This window comes from Mchenga conophoros, linkage group LG9 (assembly GCF_057382185.1).
Source record: "Mchenga conophoros isolate Kocher_MC1m ecotype Shallow Benthic linkage group LG9, M_conophoros_male_GT1.1, whole genome shotgun sequence".
NCBI classification, from domain to species: domain Eukaryota; kingdom Metazoa; phylum Chordata; class Actinopteri; order Cichliformes; family Cichlidae; genus Mchenga; species Mchenga conophoros.
The window spans coordinates 438630-464629 of NC_140534.1; the positions used below are offsets into that span (position 1 = coordinate 438630).

General features: G+C 42.0%; 2 protein-coding genes across 2 annotated transcripts; one reads left to right on the plus strand and one right to left on the minus strand.

Annotated features, from left to right (window-relative positions):
• Positions 1 to 1350: 1350 nt before the first annotated feature.
• On the plus strand, positions 1351 to 12890 carry LOC146566511 (DIS3-like exonuclease 1). The gene is made up of 9 exons (XM_085286010.1): positions 1351 to 2055; positions 4064 to 4156; positions 4239 to 4527; positions 6960 to 7195; positions 8400 to 8554; positions 8730 to 8908; positions 8999 to 9144; positions 9808 to 9979; positions 11552 to 12890. Exons 1-9 carry the CDS (start codon positions 1817 to 1819, stop codon positions 11867 to 11869), a joined length of 1827 nt encoding a protein of 608 aa, XP_085142136.1. The 5' UTR covers positions 1351 to 1816; the 3' UTR covers positions 11870 to 12890.
• Positions 12891 to 18839: 5949 nt separating this feature from the next.
• On the minus strand, positions 18840 to 24887 carry LOC146566512 (uncharacterized). The gene is made up of 4 exons (XM_085287834.1): positions 24791 to 24887; positions 24357 to 24667; positions 19616 to 19763; positions 18840 to 19157 (listed from the first exon to the last, which is right to left on the minus strand). Exons 1-4 carry the CDS (start codon positions 24885 to 24887, stop codon positions 19063 to 19065), a joined length of 651 nt encoding a protein of 216 aa, XP_085143960.1. The 3' UTR covers positions 18840 to 19062.
• Positions 24888 to 26000: the final 1113 nt, after the last annotated feature.

Sequence of the window (26000 nt, forward strand, 5' to 3'; positions counted from 1 at the left end):
AGGATTAGCTAAATAAGAGAGGATTATTTTCCATTTATTAAACTGCATTTAGCTACTCTTTCGTATCACATTTACTTTGGGAATGCACCAATTGGTCCACATCCTGTTTATGCAGGGCCCACTTTTAAACGGTAAATTGCTGAAAATGTAGCCATATATAGCGCTTTTCTGTGTCTTGCACTCCTTTGCATAGATTGAAGCATCTGTGTGTTCCTGTTTTGTTGAGTGTATCTGTCTGTGTGGCTGTTGAAGGCTACTGAGAGTGTGACCTTCACAGTTCACCAGAGGACCATCTATTACATTTGTTAGGTTATGCGTTTTTGATATTATTGCATCCTCACTGGCACACTCAGTCCTTAGTGTGGGCTTACCCTGCTCCATACCTTGTTAAGGATAAAGAACTTACAACCTGGAAGTAGATTATATCTCCCATAGTGAGATACAGAGAATGGTTGCTTACCAGGGTAACTCTGGTTTTCTGAAACCCAGGTGATGTTTGGTTTTCACCTCCAAACAATCGCAGTCAGAGATCAGGTGAAAGAGGAAAGAGCAGAGAGCGTCAAAATAAAAGGGAAATTATGGGAGCAAACACCAGAGTTTAACAATTGTTCATCACTAAATACAGTACAGATATTTTAATAAGGAGAGGTTATTTGAAAGAATGAAATTGATTTACTGATGAACAGAATTTAAACAGGTGATTTGCCGTTAGACTCAGATGGCCTATCTCAGCGGAACAGAACCCCGTCTGTGAAAAGGATTAGAGCAGGAGCCCCGAGAGCCTGGAAGCTGGTGGTGGAATGGTTGAATGGAGCATGAGTGATGAGATGAGGCGTGTACAAGGAAGAATAACCGAGGACACAGCATGAATGCTGATTGGCCTGGAGAAGGTGATTGGACTAGACCACTTCAGGAACGCCTTTAGCCACACCTCACCAGGTGTAGACAATCGGCAGTTAAACCTAGGCAACACCTGAAGACAACTGCATTTCCACTGTAAGGAGTGTAAGGGTTGCAATGGGCTGTAACAAAGGACAAGCACAGATGAGTCCACTATCATAGACTGGAACATCATTCATAACTTTTTATGTTATAAAGGGGGTGGCAGTAGAGCTTCTGTGATTGGTCACATCAGAGAGTGCTTGGTTATCAGAGAGTTACCATAGTAACCAAAGGTTTTAAAGATTGCAATATAGCTATTGTTGTCCAGAGGGGCCGATGGTGCGATATGGCAGCCTCGCTTCTGTCAGTCTGCCCCAGGGCAGCTGTGGCTACAACTGTAGCTGCCTCCACCAGTGTGTGAATGTGAGAGTGAATGAATAGTGGCATTGTAAAGCGCTTTGGGTGCCTTGGAAAGCGCTATATAAATCCAATCCATTATTATTATTATTATTATTATCAAATCAACAAAATATTAAAGAATCATTAAATATGTGGAATAGTTCATTCTTTCCTTTTTTCATCAGTGGTTTACACACTGGCTTGCAGGCAAAATGTCACTGGTTCGATTGCAACCGGAGATACAAATCAGGGTTGTGCCTGGAAGGGCATCTGGTATAAAACTCTGCCGTATCAAAAGATGCTGAGCTATCAGGTGTGGTGACCCCTTGTGACAAGGGAGCAACTGAAAGTGAAACACTGTTTTGCTTTGTCTTTGTGTAAAGTGTCCTTGAGTGTTTTGAAAGGCGCTTAATAAAATGTATTATTATTATTATTATTATTAATGTTTTGTATAGAATCATAACAAAATGTGAAAAGTTCAAAAGACTATGCGGCTGTTTAGCTGTGCCTGTCCGTCTGCCATCAGCTGAGAGAGATGCCGGTCAACTCTCTGGAGAAGCCGTGGACGGTAGACCCCTCTGAGGTGGCAGAGCGGCGGGATCTTAGGGACAGTCGCCTGGTGTTCAGCATCGATCCACGCGGCTGTGAAGATGTAGACGACACGCTGTCTGTACACAAGCTCCCCAACAGAAGGCTGGAGCTGGGAGTTCACATTGCTGATGTCACTCACTTTGTCAAAGAGGGTTCGCTCACAGACTTGGAGGCACGTTCAAGGTGAGGAACTGGTTGGAGTGGTTGGGTAGAGTAGGTGGGATATAAAAGGATAAAAGAAAATTACAGCATCTTGCATAAGTGTTCAGAGGAACTTTCAGAAGTACAAAGAGGCAAGAAAGTTGTTGCCTGAATTAATGTTGCATCAGCAGCATGCCTTGTAGCGCAATTATAAATAACACAGAGGGCCACCTTAAATCTGATGTGAAGCATTAAGCCTTAAATGTCTATCATTTAATCACATGTAGAAGGACTTCACAGGGTCCATGATGGCTTTGAAAGTATCACTGGCACCAGGAATTGAACCAATGGTCAGCACGTTGTTGGTTCAATCCCTGGTGCCTTCGGGCTTCATGTTAAAGTCACCTTGCACAAAATACTTAACCCCCAAATTTCCCTGGATGCATCCGTTAGTGTGAGTGTGCATGTGAGAGAAAATGCTTAAAGGTATAGACTAACGCGCTGTATGAATATGTGTGCGAATGGACGAATGCTGGTCGTGCTAAAAGGTGGTTGGGGTTCTCACAGTAGAGAACTGCTACACACAGAACACAGTGGTCCATGTTGTTACGAAGAACTTGTGCTCATTTTGAGTACGATGCCATTAACAGGACAGGGGAATGTTTCCGCTGTGGGAAAGCCTGAGTGATTTTCACTGTGGCCTTCATAAACATATATTACTACGGGACATGGCAGCCATACTTGTACACAACATTCAACCAGAAGGTCATGCAGCAAAAAAAGGAAAAATGAGTCCGCTTCCAACTAAATTAGTTTTATTCTACTGAGTGGTAGAAGTAAAGAACAGTGTGTCACACATCATTTGTTTTCAGATCCCCTTTGTACAGTTACGGGTGTCAGGAAAACACCGGAGGTCACATGATGGCATGTGACCTTGAGTACCTGATGTTAATGGTTTGTCTATAATTGGCTTTCAGTGCATCTTATTAATAAAGAGGATGATGATACAAGACAGTTGAACCACAGTAATAGAACAAGAAGATATTCATCTGTGTTTATGTCCAGATATATGCACATGTTCTGATTTATTTATTTATTTTGTGCTGTATTGTACAAATGAATAAAACTGAGTTTAAAATATCTGCAGTAAATGAAGTGAAGGTCGGGGCTGCAAAAGTAATGCTTGCACTTGATCTCCACAAATTTTCCTTCCTGGGAACATGCAGCGATGACACCATGTGACAGGGAAGCAGCCCAAAAAAATTTGTGTCACAGCTGAACGGCCGACAAATCTGCAGCAAATGCATTCTGCTGTCATCTCGGTGTAATCTCGCTATAATCCAAAATCTCTACGGAATTCTTTCAGCACCTTGTTGAGTCTTGGAAGTGAAGAAAGGAGTGTTCAGAAGGCAGAAGTGTCTAACCCAGTGCTAATAAAATGTATCTGATAAAGTGTAGTCTGCAGATAAATTAGTAAGAAGGTCCATGAAGTGCATGTCGTTTTTTAAAGGCAGCAGCAGCAGCAGCAGCAGCATGTACAGAAGATGATTGAGAGCCGAGTGAGGAGAGAAACTCCGTGTAGACTGTTAACAACGTGCACTTATAAAATAATACTGAAATCTTACTATATATTTTTTATGTTGTGATTTTTAATGTAGTTTTGGTCCTCTGCTTTCTCTCTGACTTACTCTAAAATTCCATTTTACATTTCATAGCTGTCCACAAAGCAGCGTGCAGATCACCCACCTGTCCAGCTCGCCTCCACACTTTAAAGAAGTAAATTAAAATCTCATGATTGTGGTTTGAAGCCTTAAATTCTATTTCAGAAAATGGGGAATATTTATTAAATCATAAGAAAAACATTTTGCTTATTTATTTCATCCTTCCTGACTTATTAATAAACAGAAGGATGAAAATGACAAAGGTGGAACAAACTCTGAATATTTAGTACTTATTTTCAAATTATGTCTCACTTTTGATTAGAAAGAAGATGATAAAGCTGCTGCTTTGATCTCATTGCCTTTTTATATTTATTATGTCACTTCTTAAGGGCTACAACCTACTACCTGGCAGACCGCAGGTACGACATGCTGCCTGCTATTCTCAGCGCAGACCTTTGCTCACTGCTGGGAGGTGCTGACAGGTTAGTAGACTTCCCATCACACGTTTCATTTTCATATGCTTAAAATGCATGCTAGTTGTGTAACTGACACTTTCAAATTCAGGTATGCAATGAGCGTGCTTTGGGAGCTTGACGCAGAATCCCTTGAAGTCCAAGAGGTCTGGTATGGTCGTACACTCATCCGCTCCTCCTATCAGCTCCACTACGAGCTGGCTCAGGCGCTCCTCAACGGAGAACAGGTTGAGGTAGCGGAACTGGCCAACCTGGGTCCTCAGGAAAAGGGTTCTAAGCTAGCTCAACTCACTGAGGCACTTGAGATGCTCACACATGTAGCCAGACATCTTCGGGCAAAGAGGGACAGAGGAGGAGCGCTGGAGCTGGAAGGAGTGGAGGTATGATTGGTTTCTTGTATCTTCATAGAGTATTTTGTGTGTTTTGGTAATGTGTGTACTTAACAGTAAGACTATATAAATAAAGACTGCAAACATTTAAGGTTCATGTTCTTAATTGAAAGCGTAAGCATGTTATAGCTGAGTGTCTAACCCTAACACATCGTCACTACTGACGTCTAACATACGACACAAAATGATTCAATGAATCTGAAGTGAATCAAACAAAGTAAACCGTGCACATAGCTTCAGTGGAGAGAAATCCATTCTGCACATTAAAAACTGGAACCACTATCTTTCTCGCACATTTCAGCTGCAGAAGATTCTCCCTTCTAAGCTTCTGTCTAAGTGAAAGTTTGACTTAACCTCTGTGTTTGGTCATTTTGTCAGATGACATCATGGTTAGAAAATTCAGTATCAGTCACCCCGAAACACTTCATACAGCCGAGGGGAGGAAATCAGGTCAAAAGACACCTGTGGAAAAGGGCCAGGGATTAATGATAACTAATGATTAAATGGAGATTGGTCTATAAACATGTAGTCAGTGATAATGATGACAAAGAGGTGATGATGATGTTCGGCGTCATCATGAGAATCCCCCAGCTGCCACGGTCTATTGCAGCATAACTAAGGGAGGATTCAGGGTCACCTGGTCCAGCCCTAACTATATGCTTTAGCAAAAAGGAAAGTTTGAAGCCTAATCTTGAAAGTAGAGATAGTGTCTGTCTCCTGAATCCAAACTGGAAGCTGGTTCCACAGAAGAGGGGCCTGAAAACTGAAGGCTCTGCCTCCCATTCTACTTTTAAATACTCTAGGAACAACAAGTAGGCCTGCAGAGCGAGAGCGAAGTGCTCTAATAGGGTGATATGGTACTACAAGGTCATTAAGATAAGATGGGGCCTGATTATTTAAGACCTTGTATGTGAGGAGCAGGATTTTGAATTCTGGATTTAACAGGAAGCCAATGAAGGGAATCTGCTCTCTCTTTCTAGTCCCTGTCAGGACTCTTGCTGCAGCATTTTGGATCAGCTGAAGGCTTTTCAGCGAGTTTTTTGGACATCCTGATAATAATGAATTACAGTCGTCCAGCCTGGAAGTAATAAATGCATGAACTAGTTTTTCAGCGTCACTCTGAGACAGGATATTTCTAACTTTAGAGATGTTGCACAAATGGAAGAACGCAGTCTTACATATTTGTTTAATATGTGCATTGAAGGACATGTCCTGGTCAAACATGACTCCAAGGTTCCTCACAGCGTTACTGGAGGCCAAGGTAATGCCATCCAGAGTAAGAATCTGCTTAGATACCATATTTCTAACATGTTCAGGACTCAGTACAATAACTGAATGAATTTAGACGCAGGAGTCTTCCAGGTCTTTATGTTTAGTTTGGTTTTTTGCTGTGTTATTTACAGAATTACAGATGGATACCATATATTTCTTTTCATCGATAATAAATTATAGTACGGTCTAATAGAGACGTTATTTTTAAAATCAGGCGTCTAAGCAGAACACGTTCCTCAGCAGAAAACATTTTATCAGAAAGTCATTTCAGTGAGAATATTGGAATAAAGAAACCAAGCACTCCACTGTGAAACCACTGACAGTTTTCACATTAGATCACAGCCATTTATCTACAGCGGCTGGTCGGCCATCTGTTAAAACCTCATATGGACAATTCCTGTTGTTCTATAAGATGCTCTCTAATAGGATGTCTTGGATTTATTTATTATTCAGTTATTGCATTCCTGTTATGGCTGTACGCACACAGAATATTGATATGAAGTAAAAATGATTCTCTCGGGTTGCTTCTGGGATAGTGGAAAAACCAATATATTTCTAAAAGTGTGTTTAATGATTGAGCTGCCACCCAAAAATCAAGTTCTTATCTTGACAAAGCTGGATTATTGACCGCTGGTGAAACATCTGTTGTCCTGAAGGATAAGGACAACAGATGTTTCATCTTGATCTATTATATAAAACGGCCAAAACTGTGTTCAAATCCAAACTTTCTGGCTTCTTTTGGTTCCTGCTGAAGTACTTTGGGTCCCCTCAGTTCATCCTTAGTCTGAGAAAAGTTTTGTTCTCTCTTTAAGGCACATTTCCTTTGAGCTAACTTAAACTCTGATTGGCTGTCCACTATAAACAAAAAGCATGAACAGCAGATCGGTGGAGTTTCTGTGCCCATGAGCAGAGCTGTGTGCCTGTTAGGGATATGTGTTCTTACTGGTATGATAGAGAGCTGAACGTAGGAAAGACAGTAGACTGTTTTCAGGTTGAGATTCATTCACATTTGGTTCTCCGTGCAGCATTTGTTCCGGTGGAATGGTGCATGTTCAACTGAGTTAAAGTAAACTGTAGTAAAATGTGGCCCACTGATGCATTTTCATATTCTTTTTCATTGAAGTCACGTTAGAAGCATTTTCCCTTTTCAGGTGGGTGCCCAGCTGGATGAGGAGAGGAACATTACGGCCCTGGTCCCTCGTCAGCCCCTGGAGGTCCATGAGACCGTGGCAGAGTGCATGATTTACGCCAACCACTGGGTGGCCCGCAAGATCCAGGAAGCTTTCCCCAACCAGGCCCTTCTAAGGTGTCACCCACCACCACAACAGGAGCTATTCAACCAGCTGGTGGACACTGCAAAGGCCAAAGGTTTCACCATTGACACCAGGTAATGTTTTTGACTGTTCAGTATAGAAACTGAGGAAATGCATATTGTAGTCCAACGCACATCATGTTCAGACACACAAGTGTGTGAACCTGAAATGTTTGATAACACGGGGACACACTCAGGTGTCACATGAGCAGTCAGACAAGAAGAAGACATGTTCCTTCAGCTCAGGTTGAGGTTGAAGCCAAATATGCTTCCAAACCAAAGACTAGAACATATGATGAAGCATATCTTGCCTTTGGCTTCAGCTTCACAACAGCTGTCATGGCAAGGTCGGTCTCCCCGACAGAATTAGTTTCCCCTGCGTCGGGAGCACACGCTGGGCTGTCCAAATCACGGACAAACAGGATCCCACATTCTTGATTTTCAGTTCACAAACACTTCTTATAACGACTAACTACTCCTGAAACTTTGGAGGTTTTAGCTCTTTACACAGTAAAGTTACAGGATAAATATAATTATCAGGCAAAATGTCCTTCGTTTGTTAAAATAATCCCGTCTGATACCACGAGAGGACAATAAATATTTCATTTTCTGTTGTAACCCTTAAACTGAATGGTAATGTAACGACACTCAGGTTTCACTTTTTTACAAAACTAAAACATCACTACTTCCACGTCTGACTGTTTGTAATGGAGGCGGCGTAACCTGGATCCACACTCCGTGCCCAGCGAACGCTCGCCACGCAGGGGGAACACATGCTGTCGGCGATGCCGACCTCGGCACAACGCTGATCCTGCCGCAGTTTGTTCCCCGGTTCAAATCCCGGACAAACAGGATCCCACAGCTGTTTATGCTTTTAAACCCGTTTTGCACAGAGAGCAGTGTTGAATATTCTCACACGGGAACAAAACAAACAACTCAAATAATTAAAGATGGTTTGTTTTTCTGTTTTTTAAAAGAGGCAGTGATTTATTTAATTACAACCTGTAATCTATTACAGTTAACTTTTATTTGTTTAACTGTTTACAAAAGGTCTGAGGATCTGAGGCGTGGAATGAACTGCAATGGAGTTTGAAAACAAAATATGAATGTGCGGTTGGAGGATTGTGGGGGGGGGGGGGGGGGGGGGGGGGGGGGGGGGTTAAACCAACAGCAGAACCGGTCCCAGGACAAGAGACATGGTGATGCAAGTAGCTTTGTGTCACTGACTGCTGAGATGAGAGGCCTCACTCATCCCTGGTTTCTGGCTCTGTTCCTTCAGGTCCAACAAGGCTTTAGCTGCCTCACTGGACCGAGCTGTGGACCCACAGGACCCCTTGGTGAACAGGTTGTTCAGAATGATGGCCACCACTGCTATGTCACAGGCTCTGTACTTCTCCACTGGTGCTCATCCTCAAGACCAATACTACCATTATGGTACGATACCGCTGCACAGCTTTTATTGGCTGCACTAGAGTTTCAGTGTGACTGTGGGTCAGTCCATCCATCACACGTCTGCACACACTTGTCCAACGTCTGTTGTTTGTGAAGAATTATTCGACTGAGAACTAGAAAGAAGGCTAACGTGCTGATATTTGCTTCGTTGTCGTAGGTCTGGCTCTGGATCGCTACACACACTTTACCTCACCCATCCGTCGGTACGCAGACATTGTCGTGCACCGCCTTCTTACCGCAGCCCTGCACATGCAGAGGGGCGTTGTATCTGGTAAAGCACCAGCCAGTAACAAAGAAGTGGAGGAAATGGCTCACCATGTCAACAGCAAGAACAGGGTCAGGGGTGTTTTATTGTTTGTGTTTTTCAATGATTCACCTCTTACTCTATTAACAGAAGCTGTGCTGACGTCTGTGTTTCATTTGCAGGCAGCACAGGCAGCCCAAATGCGATCCACAGCACTGTTTCAGTGTCTGTTTTTCAGAGAACGAGACCCTCAGACAGACCCGTGCTGTGTGGCTGACGCTGTTGTCTACTCCATTCGAGACAACGGTGTCTTGGTGTTTATCCCAGAGTAAGAACCTTCAGTCCTGTGTTTTGTTCTGCAGTCTTCTTCTTTTCCTTTGTTTAATGGAGCTGTACAGCAGCTCACAGACGGCCAACCACTCGTGTATTTTTAATAGACGAATTCAAAGTTTATGACAATGAATGAATTTGTTGGAAGATGTAATTGCACGCTAATCAATGTATATTTAACAGTATACACGCTAGTTTTATTTTCTCTTAAAAAACCTCAAAATGAGTTTTAAATTGTATAAATTTACTAAACTAATTCCTTAAACATTTATTGTGAGCAGGGAAAATCGGCTAAAACCCCGAATCTTTTCTCTACCAGGCTTTAAATAAGTTAATTGCATTGCTGAAGTTGAGTCTGTGGGGAGGGACGGTGCTTTGGAGCCAGCCTTGTGTTTGTGGCACTTCTACGTTAGCTTAGCTAACCTCTGGAGGTTGCTGCTTGTTTATTGCAAGGAAAGTGTAATTTAATAACATCAGTGTTCTCCATGCTTGTGGTGTTACAGGGATATGCAATATTAACAGTTTATTAAAATGTAACCTGTGGTCATTTTGAGAAGGCTGTAGAATCCATGTAATGATTAAAATCACAGGGCGCAAAGCAGGTTGAGTAATATCACTGAGTAAGTAAGGCTGCCTCTGACCACAGCCATGTTGTTCACAGGTATGGTGTGAGGGGGCCTGTGTATCTGAAGAACAAAGAGGGCCTGGTGGTGGTAGCGGGACAGGACGGCAGCTGTGATTGGCAGGGTGGCACTGTGCGAAAATACCCGGACCGCATTACCACCACCTCCAGCTGTGGCACCTCCACCTTCAAACTGTTTGACCACATCACCGTAAGTCACAGAAAACGCTAATCAATCATTTTAGAAGGTTTCCAGCAATGCAGCGCCTAAAGGCGACGATTCCAAATATATATGCATGAGTGTATATGAATCACAGGTTCATACGACTACTGGATCTTTTGTGGTCCAACATTAAGAGACGTTTTATGATCTTGTTGTGATAAAGTGTTGTGTGGTTGCTGCTTTGTTAGCTAATCTCAAGGTAACAAAACGTCAGTAAGATGAATGAGACGAAAATGATTCCTGAAAATAAATCATTTAAAGTTATTCAGTTTATTGTTTTTAAATATTATATGAAAACAAAAACATAAGTGTGGGGGGGGGGGGGGAGGCTCTCCTCCAAGACAAGAAATGTAATGCTTCCAGTTTGTGGCGTTTCTACACAAACCTTTTTGTAAAGGGAGATAAAAAATGACAGTGGGCGGTAATTGTTTTCACATAAACGCCTTTAAACGCTGCACGGTCGCACTCTCTCTCTCGCACTCGATAAATGATCCATTGTTGCTCTGCACACGTTTGTTACCACAAACGTCGCATGCACTTATGTCATTGTCATGAGACACTCTTGCAAACAAACTCACGGTTTAGTAACACAGTAGAGCAGCGTGTTTACGGGACAGTAACAGTAATCTAATTACCTTTTTTGCAACAGTAATCCCTTACTTTACTCGTTACTTGAAAAAAGTAATCTAATTATGCGTTGCTGCCCATCACTGGCGTCAAGTTATATTAAGTTCAGGCATGTTACACACGATGATTGTGAGGAATAAGTGCATGTGATTTAAGCAAAAAGAGCAGGAAACATTACCCTAAGGTTAGCTAACAAAAAGAAACTGAAGTAACGGTGTGTTATTCTCACATCTTTGGCTTTAAGACATGAAAAAGTGACAGAGTACTGCTGCTTCCACTGTTATCAACATCTTTTCTTTCTTTCATGGACTTATCCTGGGGTCATAAATGTCAAAGGGCAAAGGCAATGCTAACAACATAGCTTACTGATGGATGATGATGGATGACACATGTGGCCAAAACAAGATAGAAAGAAACATTAGCCCAAACACAAGTTGTCCACCACAGCATTGACTGCTGTCAAGCTATGATCATATCAAACAAAGAGATGATGATGATATTCAACAAACAAATCAACAAAACAACAACCTCACTGTGACACTTGACCGAGGTCACAGTGTTAATGAATGTTTTTCTCCCCCTCTGCTCCAGTCTCCACGTCGTGTGAATGTTAGAAAGCACAGTAAAGAAAGTTCGTGTACGGATGGATGAACGTTTGTTACATTGGATACGTGTGTGTAACATACGTATCCAATTTATCCTATTTATGAACAAAATTGTGGCACAGTCGGAAACTTCTCCACTCTACACCACTGTCTACTTAGCTGTGACGCTGCGCACAGTGCTGAGAGGACTGCTGTTATATATTACGTCACAAACCTTAAGTGGGCCTGTCTTTGCATAGCATTCCATTAGACTATTTTCAGTAGGTGCCATTACTGTGTAGTGATCGAACTGAGGAATACTGTGACTTACGTTCTCTGCTCTCTTCAGGTTCGTATTTCTGTCCACTCTTCAACTTGCCACGCTGACCGTCTAAACCTCGAGGTCATCAGCAACAAGCCTCACCACAGTGCCAAGTCCCAGCAGCCCAGCCCTCAGGGCCGCAGTCAGCTGGTCAAAGAGGTGGTGCGTCAGAATGAAGAGGCGCTGGCTCAGGAGAAGACAGCCCGGCGCCCCAAACTCTCAAAAGAGGAAAGAGAGTTTCGTCAGAGCAAAACTCCCAGTCTGTACTCTATTCTGGAAGAAATCAGAGAGTTGGCTCTGATGGATCTGGAAAGGGCTTCACGCCTCCCGGCAACAACAGCATAGAAACGCTGTAGCCCAGCTTTACCTCCAAGCAGACACTTGTGAGAACTGCACGCTGTGCGCTAACAGAACGGTGATCATTGAAGATCACTCGTGCTGAGTCATCCAGGTCATTCTTGTAGCTCCAGATTGTGTGTGGACAAACCACACGAGTGTGTGAAGTCACAGGAAAGCAAACACAATATTAAGTAAAAACATGTCCCGCCATCTTTTTAGAAACCAGAGTCAAACCGAATCAGTGGATACGTTTTGTAAAAGTTAGTTTTTAAAATCACATCAAGTTAAACTTAGTTGTAAGGAGGATAGGGAACGTGTTAATGCCAGTGAAGTGTCAGCAGTTACTTTGACAAGACCTAGTACTCACTGCAAATGTGGTTCAATCCTGCAGGAAACTAGTCAACTGCAGCAGGTTAAAGAAGTCTGGTAACAAAAGGCTTTTCTCTCAGCACCAGTGATCTCAATATCTCACTGGTGGGATCAATGTCTTGTGTAAATTAAATGTCTTGTGTTATAGAACCATTTTTGGTGAGTTCACACATATTGTACTACCTGTGACCACTTCATACAAAACCCAGCACGAGTATTGTTCTGGAGATGATAAAACGTCCACTCGTCCATTTTCTTCTGCACGTCCTGGAATCTGTCCCAGCTGTCATAGGGTGAGAGGCAGGATACGCCCTGGACAGGTCACCGGACTGATAAAACTTCATGTCACTCATTAGCAGACTTTAAAATAAACCCGTAGAGTAATGAACACACCTGAGGTTGGTTGTGTTGGAAGTGATGTATAAAACTAGGATGTATTTATCTTATAGTTTGTATATCAAGAGCCTGTATAGAAGACACCAACACCAAGGACATTTTTATTGTTTGAACTGGTAAATAATCAGAAGCGTTTTTTGGTTTGTGGATTTTAAGATTGTTTTCTAGAACTACCAACAGAAATATGAACTGTACATAACTATTTCAATATGTGTGCAGTGGCCTGTAATTAAAAATGGTGTTTTCATTAGCGCAGATGGAGCCACTTCATCGTGTTGCGTTTCATGTCCCTGCAGTAGCTTAAGAAAGAACTGTTCATAATTGAACGAGCACTTAATGCTTGGAAGAGGGTGATGGTCAGTTGACAGCTCACATACTACACACACACAGAGGCCTTTTATAGAAACATGTTTGCAACCAAAATTCTGCCAATAGTGAAACTGGAGAAAGAAGATGCATCAGAGCAGGAACTGTGGATCAGTTCAAATATTTTTCTGTAACAGATACCAACACATGGTAAATACGTTTAGGATTTGGACTTTTAAAAATAAGAAAAACATTTATTTCCATTGATTATAAATGTCTTTGCTAACCCAAAGCTGACGTCACAGTAGGAACATGTGCTCAAGATATAAACCACCAGAAATGCACAACATTACTCGAATGAGCAGGCACGAACATTGGGAAACCTTTAAATCTGCTCACTGCCAAAGCTTTTCAGCAGAAACTGCTGCACGTGAACTTTAATCCCCCTCTACACAGTCGTTGCTGAGCTGTTGCTCAGGGCTGAGGCCGGTCTCAGCCTCAGCGGGCTCAGAGTCTTTGGGGGGAAGCGGGCTGGTTTGTTGCGTGGAGGTGTTGTTGGAAGGCTCGAGGTCAGGATCTTCTACAGTTTCATCTCCATCAGTAGAACCTTTGATGACATTTGGTGAGGATGCAGCTGGAGGTTTGTCTCCTAACATGTCAGCAGTCTGAGAGGCTGAAGGGCCTGAAAGGGTTGAGAATTAGAAACAGTGATGGTTTCAGTCAACACAGACACACTCAGTCTACTACGATTTATAAAAGACAGGCAAAGCTGAGATAATGAAAAATGAAACTGTAAACTGCAGGGTTCAAACTCATTGTTCAGGGTCAAATTTAAGCACTTTAAGCACTTTCAAGGTCCATTATCAAGCTTTTCCAGCACATTACCAAAAAAAAAACAGTTTGCATGTTCCACTTTGCATCACCTCAGTAAGACCATGTAAAAATTAAAACAAATCGTCTTAGGTTGACTTAAATGTTCTTTGTTCCTCTTTTGTTAAAACAGAGAAAAATGCACCACACAAAAATACTGAAAAAGGAAATGGTTGTCTTATATGCATATAGTGCACAAACTCAAAAAACTCATTTCTCTCAAAAATGCAGATGTGCAAATGTGAACAAATCAACTTGTTAGAGATGCTCATCTCCACTTGGAAAAAACAACCACACAAAAGAAGAAATCTGCACAAATGAACAAGTCTGCTCATCAGATATTGATGCTTCTTTCCTACGTGACACAACAACAGGAGACAGATGTTTGGTACTTTAACTAGTTAAGCACCCACACCACCAAAAATGGGGGAAAAGAGAGGAGATCACATTTAATCGGTTATAACACGAGGTCAGAAATATAAGTGCAGACATGAGTGTCCACAGAAGCCTCTGAATCTCAGCTGTAAACCATTTCTACAAACACCAAACAGTTAAAAGAGCAGTTACATCACCATGAATCTGTGGACAGGTAACATCCATATTTTGATTTATGATTTTCTGGAGTTAAATGTGACCCAAAGTATATTTTATAGCATATAAGCTATAAAATACTTTTAAAAATTAGGTGAGGGAAATAATCATTTTTTTCTATGTTTGAGTCCCAGTAACTTTGACATAGTAACATCTGCAGTAATATTTACCCCTCTGATGACAGCTCACAAGCGTTAGCTTTATTTTGATACCAAGACTGTTTACACAGAGTTTGTAATTGCAGAGAAATACTCCATTTATTTTGGCCTCTTCATTTTCGAGCAGGAAGCTCAGAAAAGCCCTGGGGGCCTAACAGGTCAAAGTTCATTCCCAATAAAACTAACTGTGAGATGTTTGACTACATTGCTCTCTGGATTATTGTTACAGTCCTAAATGATCAGCTTTAAAGTGTTTGTGCTAATAACACCATGTACAGTAAGACAGGCATGGAGAACAGCACTGACGGGAGGCTTTGAACAGATGACACACTCAGTTCAATTCAACATATAAGACTTTAAAAACGCACAAACATCGACCTAAAATCTATTTATTCAGTCCATCACCTGTCATAGAATTATGTCAAATAATAATGTATTGTTCATCTCCCTTAAATAAACAGGCAGCCTTAAAGTATGAAACATTCATTCATTAAAACACTAAAATGTGTCTGTCGTCTCCGTGGCTGATAGAGCCCCACAGGCATCAATGTGAGCTTAAAGCCATTTATAATTTTTAAATGGTTTAATGTGTCGGTGCTCACGATAAACACATTTTGAATGAAAGCCAGGGAACTTCAGCAGCACAAGAAATGGCTTCTTTGTGCCCACATGCATCAGTCCCTCTTTTTACCAGTTTTTCTTTAAGGCTTAAGTTGGCTAGTTAAGTGTCGGACTAACGATTAAAGCTTTCACTTGAGTGAAGTCACTAATATTACTGCTACTGCTAAGTAATGTTAGCCAAGTTTAAAGCACACTGCATAAATCACCATGCCATAACTAACTGCTGTGCTAGCACTGCCGTACTCTATCACACTCAGTGCATTTCAATCATTTCTCCAGCAAGTTTGATAGCTAGCAAAATAATAATCATAGTTTTAAACATTAGCCTGTGTTATGTACACATACTCGAAATTATTTACTGTCATGTGACTCAAGAGTACAAATTCCTTCAGTGACGTTTTCCATCGAACACTCATTAAAACAGCACGAACCCTGAAACTGCTTATTAAAATAATATGTATGTAAATAATAGTATGTTGCATTATAAAAAATTAAGCTTTTGACTGCCCTCCAGAGTTCACGTTAACTTCAGATCTCTGGAAGCTACACTACCCGAATGATGTCAGCTGTTTAGTTTCTATACTGGACAGAAAAAAAAGGGGGGGGGGGGGTGGATTGGCTCCTCTTAAGGAGGACTAATGACTAAAATGTGAAAGTTTAAAGTCGATGAGTAAATCATGCTCGGGTAATACAATGGAAACGGTCTCATATCACCATCTAGTGTTATAAACTGTAAACACATTTTTATGGGTGAAGGCTCATAATAGAGACCGATCAACAGGTCATTTTCTTTTCTATGGGTCTCATTTAAATCACATTACATCATTTCTGCGGTAAATGAGGACCCTGAAGAACGATTTAATGTCACTGTTAAAGATTTGTAGACAATAGATCGCAGACAGCTGGCTCCGCTTTAACTAAAGAGGAAGTAAAAACAGTTTGGATCACAAGTGTAAGGCAAAAACAAAAATACTACGCCTAATTGAAGCTGACATCAGACAGGCAGTAAAGAAATCAATGTTTTCTACATGCTTTGCCTCTTATTACCAAACTCCACACTAATGTGAGGAATCTCTGGTGGTTTGGACAAACTGTGCAATACGGGAACTCGTCACTCGACCTTCAGGGTTTCTGGTGGATATATACACTAGATCCACTTCACTATATTGTAAGGAGTATTCACTCACCACCCATCATCCAAATCATTGAATTCAGGTGATCCAGTAACTTCCACAGCTGTATAGAATCAAGCACCTAGGCATGCAGACTGCTGCTACTAAGTGGAAGTGTTTGGGAACGACAGCAACTCAGCCATCAAGTGGTGGATCACGTAAAATCCCAGAGTGGGGGTCAGTGGATACTGAGGCGCACAGAGGTTGCTAATTTTCTGTGGAGTCCATCGCTCCAAACTTCACGTGGTCTCCAGATTAGCTAAAGAACAGTGCACAGAGAGCTTCGTGGAATCCATTTCCATGGCCGAGCAGCTGTAGTCCAAGCCTTACATCACAGAGTGCAACGCAAAGCAATGGGACACAGCGGTGTAAAGCACGCCGCCACTGGACTCTAGAACAGGAGAGATGCAGTCTATGGAGCGACGGATCACAGTTCTCAATCTGGAAAGCCGATAGACAAGTCAACTTAGCAGTTGCCAGGACAACAGAGCTCCAGGTTTGGTGGCAGGGGGATTTCGGTGCGGGGTTGTTTTTCAGAAGTTGGGCTCAGTCTCTTCGTTCCAGTGAAAGGAACTCTTAATGCTTCAGCATGCAAAGACATTTTGGCTCCCGACTTTAAGGGAACAGTTTGGGGATGGCTTCTTCCTGTTCCAGCATGACTGGGCACCAGTGCACAAAGCAAGGTCCACAAAGACATGAACTCTGGCATGGGAGTCCTGACCAGAACACCACTGGGATGAATAAGAGCAGAGACTTGGAGCCAGGCCTTCAACATCAGTGTCTGACCTTACAAATGGTCATAAACTCCCATAAACACTCCCAGAAGAGTTGAAGCTGATATAGCTGCACAGGCGGACGTCGTGAATGGGATGTCAATCGAGTTCATATGAGTGTGGGGGCAGATGAGCAAACACTTTTGGCAATATACTGTACATTCAATGTTTTGCTTTTTGTATTTTCATATAAAGTTAATACACCAATGAAGCTAGATGATCCTTATGAACCTTCGCTGGATGTTTTGTAGCAGAATCATTAATTATTTCTGTTATATTGTGTCCCAGCTGTATGATACATTTTTGCCATTCTTACCAATTTGCTGCTGGCGTGCGCGCCTCTTTTCCAGGGCCCGCTGTCTGTTCAGCTCAATACGTTTCTGCTGCTCTTCGGTCAGAGAGGGAGTAGGTGGGGGAGCGAGGGCTTCGGCAATCTGCCCTTGGGGAGCATTAATAAAACTCTCTCTGCTGAACAGATCAGGATCCCCAAATGTTTCCAGTTCACGTTGTACCTCTTCGTCACCAGCACCTGAACACAATTTCAAGCAGTGCTGATAATTAAGTCCTGTGGAATATGGCAAGTATTTCCTATGTGCACCTGCAGGTGTGAATCCACCGTAGGGCTGTTCGATACAACGATATATACAAAAACGTCTATTTCATTTTACGCTATCGTTTGTTTCGTGGTGTCGCAAAATAAACTGTTTACGGCAATATTTCTTCATGGTTCTGATGTCACTGTAGTAAAGTTCTCTCTTTCTCTTATATATAACCACACTACGGACGGACAAGCGCCTGTTTTTATGCGTTGTCGTTAGCAACAACGACGGTAAAACCATCGCGTGTCCGCTTGTTTATGTTCCACTGAAGCCCATCCCAGCAGCCAGGTCGCCAGCCTGTCACAGGGCCAACACAGACAGACCCTCTGAATGGAAATGTCAGTGCCTTCAGATGTACCATGTTCAGAAGGCAGTAGCTTGTTGGGGGGGGGGGGTGTTTGGTTTTCAGGGTGCCCACAACCTTTCTTTTCCTACCTGTTTGTACATAAGGCAGTATAATGAGAAATAGTCAAATTTCTCCATCTAAAAATAAAAAATAAAAAATTGCTATATATATATATATATTTATAGCAAAGTTGCAATTAATTTGAATATTTTATCAAATGAAAATCTATGTTTTTCTTTAATACAGCTTGCAAGTTTTATCCTAAGTATAATCGACGTTCTTACTTAAAAGCTTATTTAACATCCTTTGATTTAGTATAACTTAGTTCTGTCCAGGAACATTGTGAACAGAACAGTAACAGAGGAGTGCCACTGGGACACCCACTGGGAGACTACTGGGAACGAGCCTGACTTATGGTTGGCAATACTAACCAGGTTCACACTATAGGTGTACAGAGACTGGAAACATCTTTCTCACACACATCCAGGGATGTCTCCAACGCTCTGACAATTTTCAGTCTGGGAATTTTGCCCATCCAAATGATGAAAACAACAATGGTATTAGAGTCTTTCTTCTTTAAATGACTGGCAGAGTGAAGCTGCACCATCATCACACAGATGCAGTCATTTGTACCCGCCGCTAAAGCGTAAGAAGACGCTCCAGTACTCTGCGAAACGACAGGTGTCGCCACTCAGATAATATCACATCACTTTTTTTGTGCAAAGTTCTTTCCACAAACTTACGTTTTCAAACATTTGCAACAAGTCTGTGTGTCAGTGTGTCTCTGAGCCTCTGTGCACGATTATTAGTGAAACGGTGATAAAAACCAGTGCAGTCACAGACTCGTGTTCAACCTGGCTGCAACACTGACAGTCTGCACACGTCAATCAATGATTTTGGCCTCCTTGTGTCCCAGCTCACACAAGATGACATCAAATTCCTATTTAAATGCGCATTTTAATGCATTTCAACCCTCTGTCGTGATATAAATGTCTTTGCTACCTGTGGGAGTCCAGCTTGGGTTGGGGTCTCTTCACGCCTCTCCTTTTAGCAGTAGGGACATCAGCCAGCTGTGATACCTCACCTTCATCTCCTGCATTGAAAACACATGACAACAGGATGTGTTTCTAACTCATTCTGTTGGCAGCGTGGCAAACTTCAAGCTTATCTTTAAATCCAGACAAATTATAGACTGGAGGTTACAGAAGAAATGTGCTGGTTTGAACAGTATCTGATAGGTTTCATTTGCTCACGCAAACAAAAACATGTGTGTTGTTATTGTTAGAAACATCCAGTCTCAGAGAGATGCTGAAAAACCAGTTCATGCATTTGTTAATTCTAGGCTGAACTAACAAATTCATTATTATCAAGCTGTTCCAAAAAGCTTTGTGGAAGGACTATGAGAGGTTGTATTTCTCCCACATTAGCCTTTTTTCCTGAATCTTATTTTTCTATGATTCTTCATTAAACCATGAATTTAAAATACAAAGTTCTGAATCATCACATCTTAAAGACCTCATAGTAATCCTGTAAGAGCACAGCAGCATCTACCATCTGCAAAAGGGTCTCCTTCCTCCTGGCCTCCCCGGCCTGGGGAGTGTGGTGGTGGGAGTGGGGGGAAAGCTTCATCCTCTATGCCGTCATAGTCAGGAATGTCCTGCGGGCTATTTTCCTGTGGGTCAACCATGGTGAGTCGGTCCTGGAGACAAAGTAAAAGACGTGTGAGCCCCAGTCGTCAACAGCATCAGCATTAAGTTACATGAATTTAACTGCAAGTTGAAAAAATGACATTTATTTCTGTAAGAGTAATTCTTTACTGTGTTACAACATCAACATGAAAACCTAAAAAAAACTGGCATTTACTTTTTTCTTTTTTTACATCAACAGGAGGAGCTGTACAGACACTCATCCCACCTGGAATTATACCCCAAATTCAGAAATGTACTATTATGATACATTAATGGTCCATTATGTTTGTTTCACAGTTATATACATAATACAATTTATAGATTTGTATATATTTACATTCTATCAGGGATGAACTGGTTGTGAACCTTTGGGCTGATAATGACATTTAAAAGTTACAATTTGGATGAATTATTACTGCGATACTTCTTTTGGACTCTGTAGTACCACAGAAATATCATTAAAGTAACAGGTTTGTTTTAAAGTCTTTCAGCTGTTCCGTAAGCATCATCGTCATCATCATTTATATAGCACTTTAAAAACACACCTGGCAGACCGAAGTGCTGCACAATACAAATGTAGTAATAAAATAGCAAAAAACAAACATAGCAATAAAGTAAACTCTTGAGCCAAAATGATGTGACACAACTAGGGCTGCCACAAACGATTATTTTGATAGTCGACTAGTCACCGATTATTTATGCGATTAGTCGACTAATCAGATCATCATCCACTGGACGTAAAACTACAGCTTATTGCACCATGCAGCATATGCTCTTATATAACTATCATTAGCTTATAGCTTTAAGCTTTTAAGGTGCTAACTAAAAATAAAGACAAGATGATAGTTTATTCAATTTTAATGAAATTTGCAGATTGTTTCGGTGAAGTTTAATAAACTCCTTGCTATCTAAAATATAACAGGACAACGGAGTATATTCTCCAGCATCTCACACTTCTGATAATCAGCTGTCTGCTTGACGTTTATTCAGCTGTGTAAAAACTATAACTTTAATCTCAGACAAACCGATTTACTCAGGAACAAATAAAATACTAAAAAAAAAAAAGCCAAACAACAACATTTTTAATTTATCTAAGTGACTCATATATATTTAACCTGAGTAGCGAAAGACGGCGGTGGGTTTGAAAACAATTTGCCTGGAGTCCGGTGTTCTCACCGTGCTAGTGACCTAGCCCCCGGCTAGCTATCGAGCTAGTGGGTAACAGACGACTCTGAAAACGTCGGAGCGCTTTTGAAAATATGTGGTGTCCTGATAAACTGAGCCGATATTTGAGGTTTACACAGCTACATTCTCGGCTGAAAATATGTTAAACGTTTATTTTGTGACCCAGAAAGAATAATAAGAGTAATATTAAAACTAACTAGCTGCCGCCATTGTTGGAAACTGAGCTGGGCCGCGCTATGAATTCTGGGACACAGCTGCTTCTTCTTCTTCTTCTTCTTCTTCTTCTTCTTCGGGGTTTAACGGCAGCTGGCATCCTTGTACATGCAGTGCTGCCATCTTCTGTTTCAGTCCGTTATTACACTCTTAAATCCTGCTACTTATTCCTGCGTCTTTTGGGATCTTACAAAGCTTCAAACGACGCGTCGACTATTAAATCAGTCGTCGACGATTTTGATAGTCGACGTAATCGTGACTAGTCGACAAATCGTGGCAGCCCTAGACACAACACAGACACAAAAGGAAATCTTCTACATTGTTTTGCTGTTCACACAAGTTCTAATGCTACCCTTTGTTTCTGGAAGGAGACGATTTTCTGTCCAGTATTAAAGTTCAAAGAACAGGGTATCCGTCTCCAGTGGGCTGCTAAACAAGTTTACCAGAAAAATCAGACCCACGGTCATGTTGTGTCACTTTGAGTGATTAGTCAGCAGCAATAACAGGGAATGACAAACTGACAGACTTTGGATATAAAACAAACAATTTAAACATTTAGAAGTTAAACATCTTCTCGGATTCCTTTTGCTGCACATGTCTATGTATGTATTTGCTGTACAGTGTCATTTGTTTGGAACATTAATCTTGATGTATACATAAACATTTGATTTAAAAAACGTGTTTAAAAATGAACACTGACACAATTAAACACAACACTGGTGCACGGTGACTGCAAACAGAAGCAGCTGCTTGTATCCTCCTGTGGATACAAACCAGCAAGAACTCATCAGATCTCTGTCACTTACCATTAATGAAGTTTGGCTTTTATTAATAAACAGAGAGCACGGATATCTATGGAAGAAATATAGTATCATCAGAATTCAAGTATTTTTAGACATTGAATTTATGACACTGAATTTTTATCCTCCAAATTTCCCTGCAAAAATATTCACCTGCAAAAATTCACCTGCAAAAATTCACCTGCAAAAATTCACCTGAAAAAAATTCACCTGCAAAAATTCAACTGCAAAAGTGATGAACTTTAATGACCCAAGCCAGAGCAATCAGCACCAGATCGAGTCGAGTGGCTCTCAGCCAATTAAATTACGCTGTTTGATCACATGACACCGTTAGCCAGCAGTGTGTCTCCTAAAAGAGAGCTGTTTAAAGGTGAGTGATTAAGTTTTTCTCCTAAATAGAGATCATTACAGAACGCCTAGTCCTACTTAAAATCCCATTTATTATTATTATTTTTTTTATCATCTACTCGAACTAAGGAAAACGTTTGACTAACTCAAAGACAATTTCCACGCCTCCCCTGCCTGACTGCAGAGGCAGTTTTGAATTTAGGAGCGCCAAGATGGCAGCGGCAAACCCTGGCGGCTCTCCGGTGAGTGTATATATATATTTTTTTTTTATCTTCAAGTTTGTCTTTTGAAACCTTAATTTTATTTAAATCCGTTGCTCACGTATAAAGTACACAGACGGGGTCTTTGCTCAACTCGTCTGAGGCGTGTCTCACTAAGCGCTACATGCTAGCATCCTGCTAACCGAGCTACCCTTTACATGCTGTGCTTTAGAAAATAGGATACTCGTTAAAAAAAAATACTCCGCAGATATCCGGTTGTTCAGTCTGACGTCACTAGCCGTGTCTGGGTCTAAACTCCGCTGCAGGTCCATATATCAAACGATCACTGTGGCATTACTGAGAGTTGAAAAACTGTCTAAAGTCTTTCATCTTTAATAAAATGATCAGCGTTCTGCTCTACCAGGTGTAACAATTGAGTTTAACATCCAGGCATCCATGAAAACGGAATTTATGACATTTAATGGAGTTAGAAGTTAGCAGGGAGTTAGCTCGCTAGCTTCTATCTAAATACAATATAGCATGTCCTGACTGCGGGGTTTTGGAAACAAATTAAAACATACAGCTCTGTTATCACTTCCAGCATAAATGAAGACAGAAAACTAAACAGCAGTGACGTTTGTAGGGTTACTGAAGTTGGGCTAGCTGGTATATAATGATGTGCTACGTGACCGCTAGCGACATAGCTATGTTAGCATAATATAAACAAGCTAACTTTTTTTTCCACTCGATAAAAGTTAACGTGAGTGTTCTCGGTGGTCAGAAACAAATGTAATCGCATGGCAGGATGCTGTAAAAGGACCAAACTTCAGCCAGGAGAACAACTGAGATAATCCATCCACAATACGAGGTTAGTCATTCATATACTGCTGCATGGGCTGGGCTGTAGTTACATCGTAAGGTTTTAAAAACTGAGCTTAAATAAATGATTAGCGGTAATAAAAGCCGAGGGAGGTCAACAGGGATCACTGACTGTTTTAGGAGCTTTTTGAGATCAAATAGAAGAAAATACATAACATTAAACATGTTAACAACACAAAAGCCATATTAAACGCAGACTACTTTAGACCCGGAAGTAGGATTCGTCGCGTCATCACTGAACAACCGGATAGATAGATAGACGAACACTGCAAATATAATGTTGGAAACGAGAACGGCCTTTAGTGAAGGGGTAAAATACACCATGAATAAAGCCATAGAGTGAATGGCTGCCATGGTTGCAGAACAGCCTGATTTAATGACAAGAATGGGGAAGAGTGAGGTGAAGTGAACCACAGCCACAAAACACGGTCAGACAAGGCGGCAAAAGGGCAGTGATCTGTCCGTCAGTATGAAGTTGGTGCGTGCTTTGGTGAACAAAAACTCCAGACTGGTAGCAGGAAGATGGGAGACTCGTGTTTCACTGGAATAGTGGTGAATTAAAACATCCTTTGTTGGGGACATTTCGGTGTAAATGCATCCATACAGGCAAGACAGAGGCAGACCAGACAGTGAAGAAAACAAGGCAAACATTAGAAATATAAAAACGGAAATATAGGATGAGTCGGGGATGAGTTCCTGCCCCAAGTGGAGGAGTTCAAGTATCTCGGGGTCTTGTTCGCGAGTGATGGGAGAAGGGAGCCGGAGATCGACAGACGGATTGGGGCTGCAGCTGCAGTAATGCGGACGCTGCACCGGTCCGTCGTGGTGAAGAGGGAGCTGAGTGTAAAAGCGAAGCTCTCAATTTACCGGTCGATCTACGTCCCTACCCTCACCTATGGCCTTTACATGACTAACGTCCCCTCTTCTCCCTACCTCACATTAGCCCCCATCTTTCTTCCAGGTGGAAAAGACCCGTCACCTTCTGGGAGTGGCGGCTCCCGTGGGAACAGCTCCCACCACCAAGTCCCTGAGTGAGTCTCTGTCCCCCAGCGTGAGCTCCAGCACTCTGTCCACGTCCACCTCCGCCTCCTCGCAGATCTCCAGCACCACCTTTGAAAGCGTGAGAAGGAGCTGGCCACCAAGGTGAGAAAAACGTGGGCTTAGTGGGCGTTCTTGTTGCTGCCTTCTTCCTTCTCTGCTCGGTCTTGTTCCTGTTGTGTTGTAGTGCCTGCGCCTTCTGACACACACCTTCAATACTGAATACAAGCAGCTGGTGAACAGCATCAGTGACTGCAAGGTGAGAAATAATACAAAGAAATAAAAAAATAGCCTTTCTGTGTCACATCAGGGAGTTCCTATATTGACGTCTACCTCATCCTGCTGTTGTTTCACTTCAGCTTTCTCTCATCTCACCGATCGGACGTGATCCATCCGTGACGAGCTTCAGCAGTGCCACCCTCACCCCTTCCTCTACCTGCCCCTCTCTCTCGGACTCGCGCTGTGGCTCCATGGGCCAGAAGTAAACATATTTTTAGGAACATTGACCTCGATCTGCAAACGGTTATTGACAGGTTATCCATTTGATTCTAACTTGGTGTGATTTGTGTTAAAGGACCCCTGAGAACAGCTCACGTGCCTCCAGTCCCTCCTGCTCAGACTGTGAAAACTTCCCGATGGTTCCCACTCTGGAGACCTCCTACCTTGCGCGGGCTGCAAAGAACGAGTTCCTGAACTTGGTGCCTGATATTGAAGAAATGCGACCAGGGTGAGTAATGCCATATTAACCCAAATACTGTCACTATGACATGTGTCTCACAGACCAAATGTAAGTCGACACTCATGTTCTCTAGTTCAAGCGGAAATGATGTGGATCGATTCAAATTCCTGAGCCTGGATGATTTCAGCTGGAAACAAACCAACTCTGCTTCTTCCTCAGATAATTCAATTCAATTTTATTTATATAGCGCCAAATCACAACAAAAGTCGCCTCAAGGCGCTTCATAGATACAGAGAAAAACCCAACAATCATATGACCCCCTATGAGCAAGCACTTTGGCGACAGTGGGAAGGAAAAACTCCCTTTTAACAGGAAGAAACCTCCAGCAGAACCAGGCTCAGGGAGGGGCGGGACCATCTTCTGCGACCGGTTGGGGTGAGAGAAGGAAGACAGGATAAAGACATGCTGTGGAAGAGAGACAGAGGTTAATAACAGATATGATTCAATGCAGAGACGTCTATTAACTCATACTGAGTGAGAAAGGTGACTGGAAAGGAAAAACTCAATGCATCATGGGAATCCCCGGCAGCCTACGTCTATTGCAGCATAACTAAGGGAGGATTCAGGGTCACCTGGTCCAGCCCTAACTATATGCTTTAGCAAAAAGGAAAGTTTTAAGCCTAATCTTAAAAGTAGAGATAGTGTCTGTCTCCTGAATCCAAACTGGAAGCTGGTTCCACAGAAGAGGGGCCTGAAAACTGAAGGCTCTCCCTCCCATTCTACTTTTAAATACTCTAGGAACAACAAGTAGGCCTGCAGAGCGAGAGCGAAGTGCTCTAATAGGGTGATATGGTACTACAAGGTCATTAAGATAAGATGGGGCCTGATTATTTAAGACCTTGTATG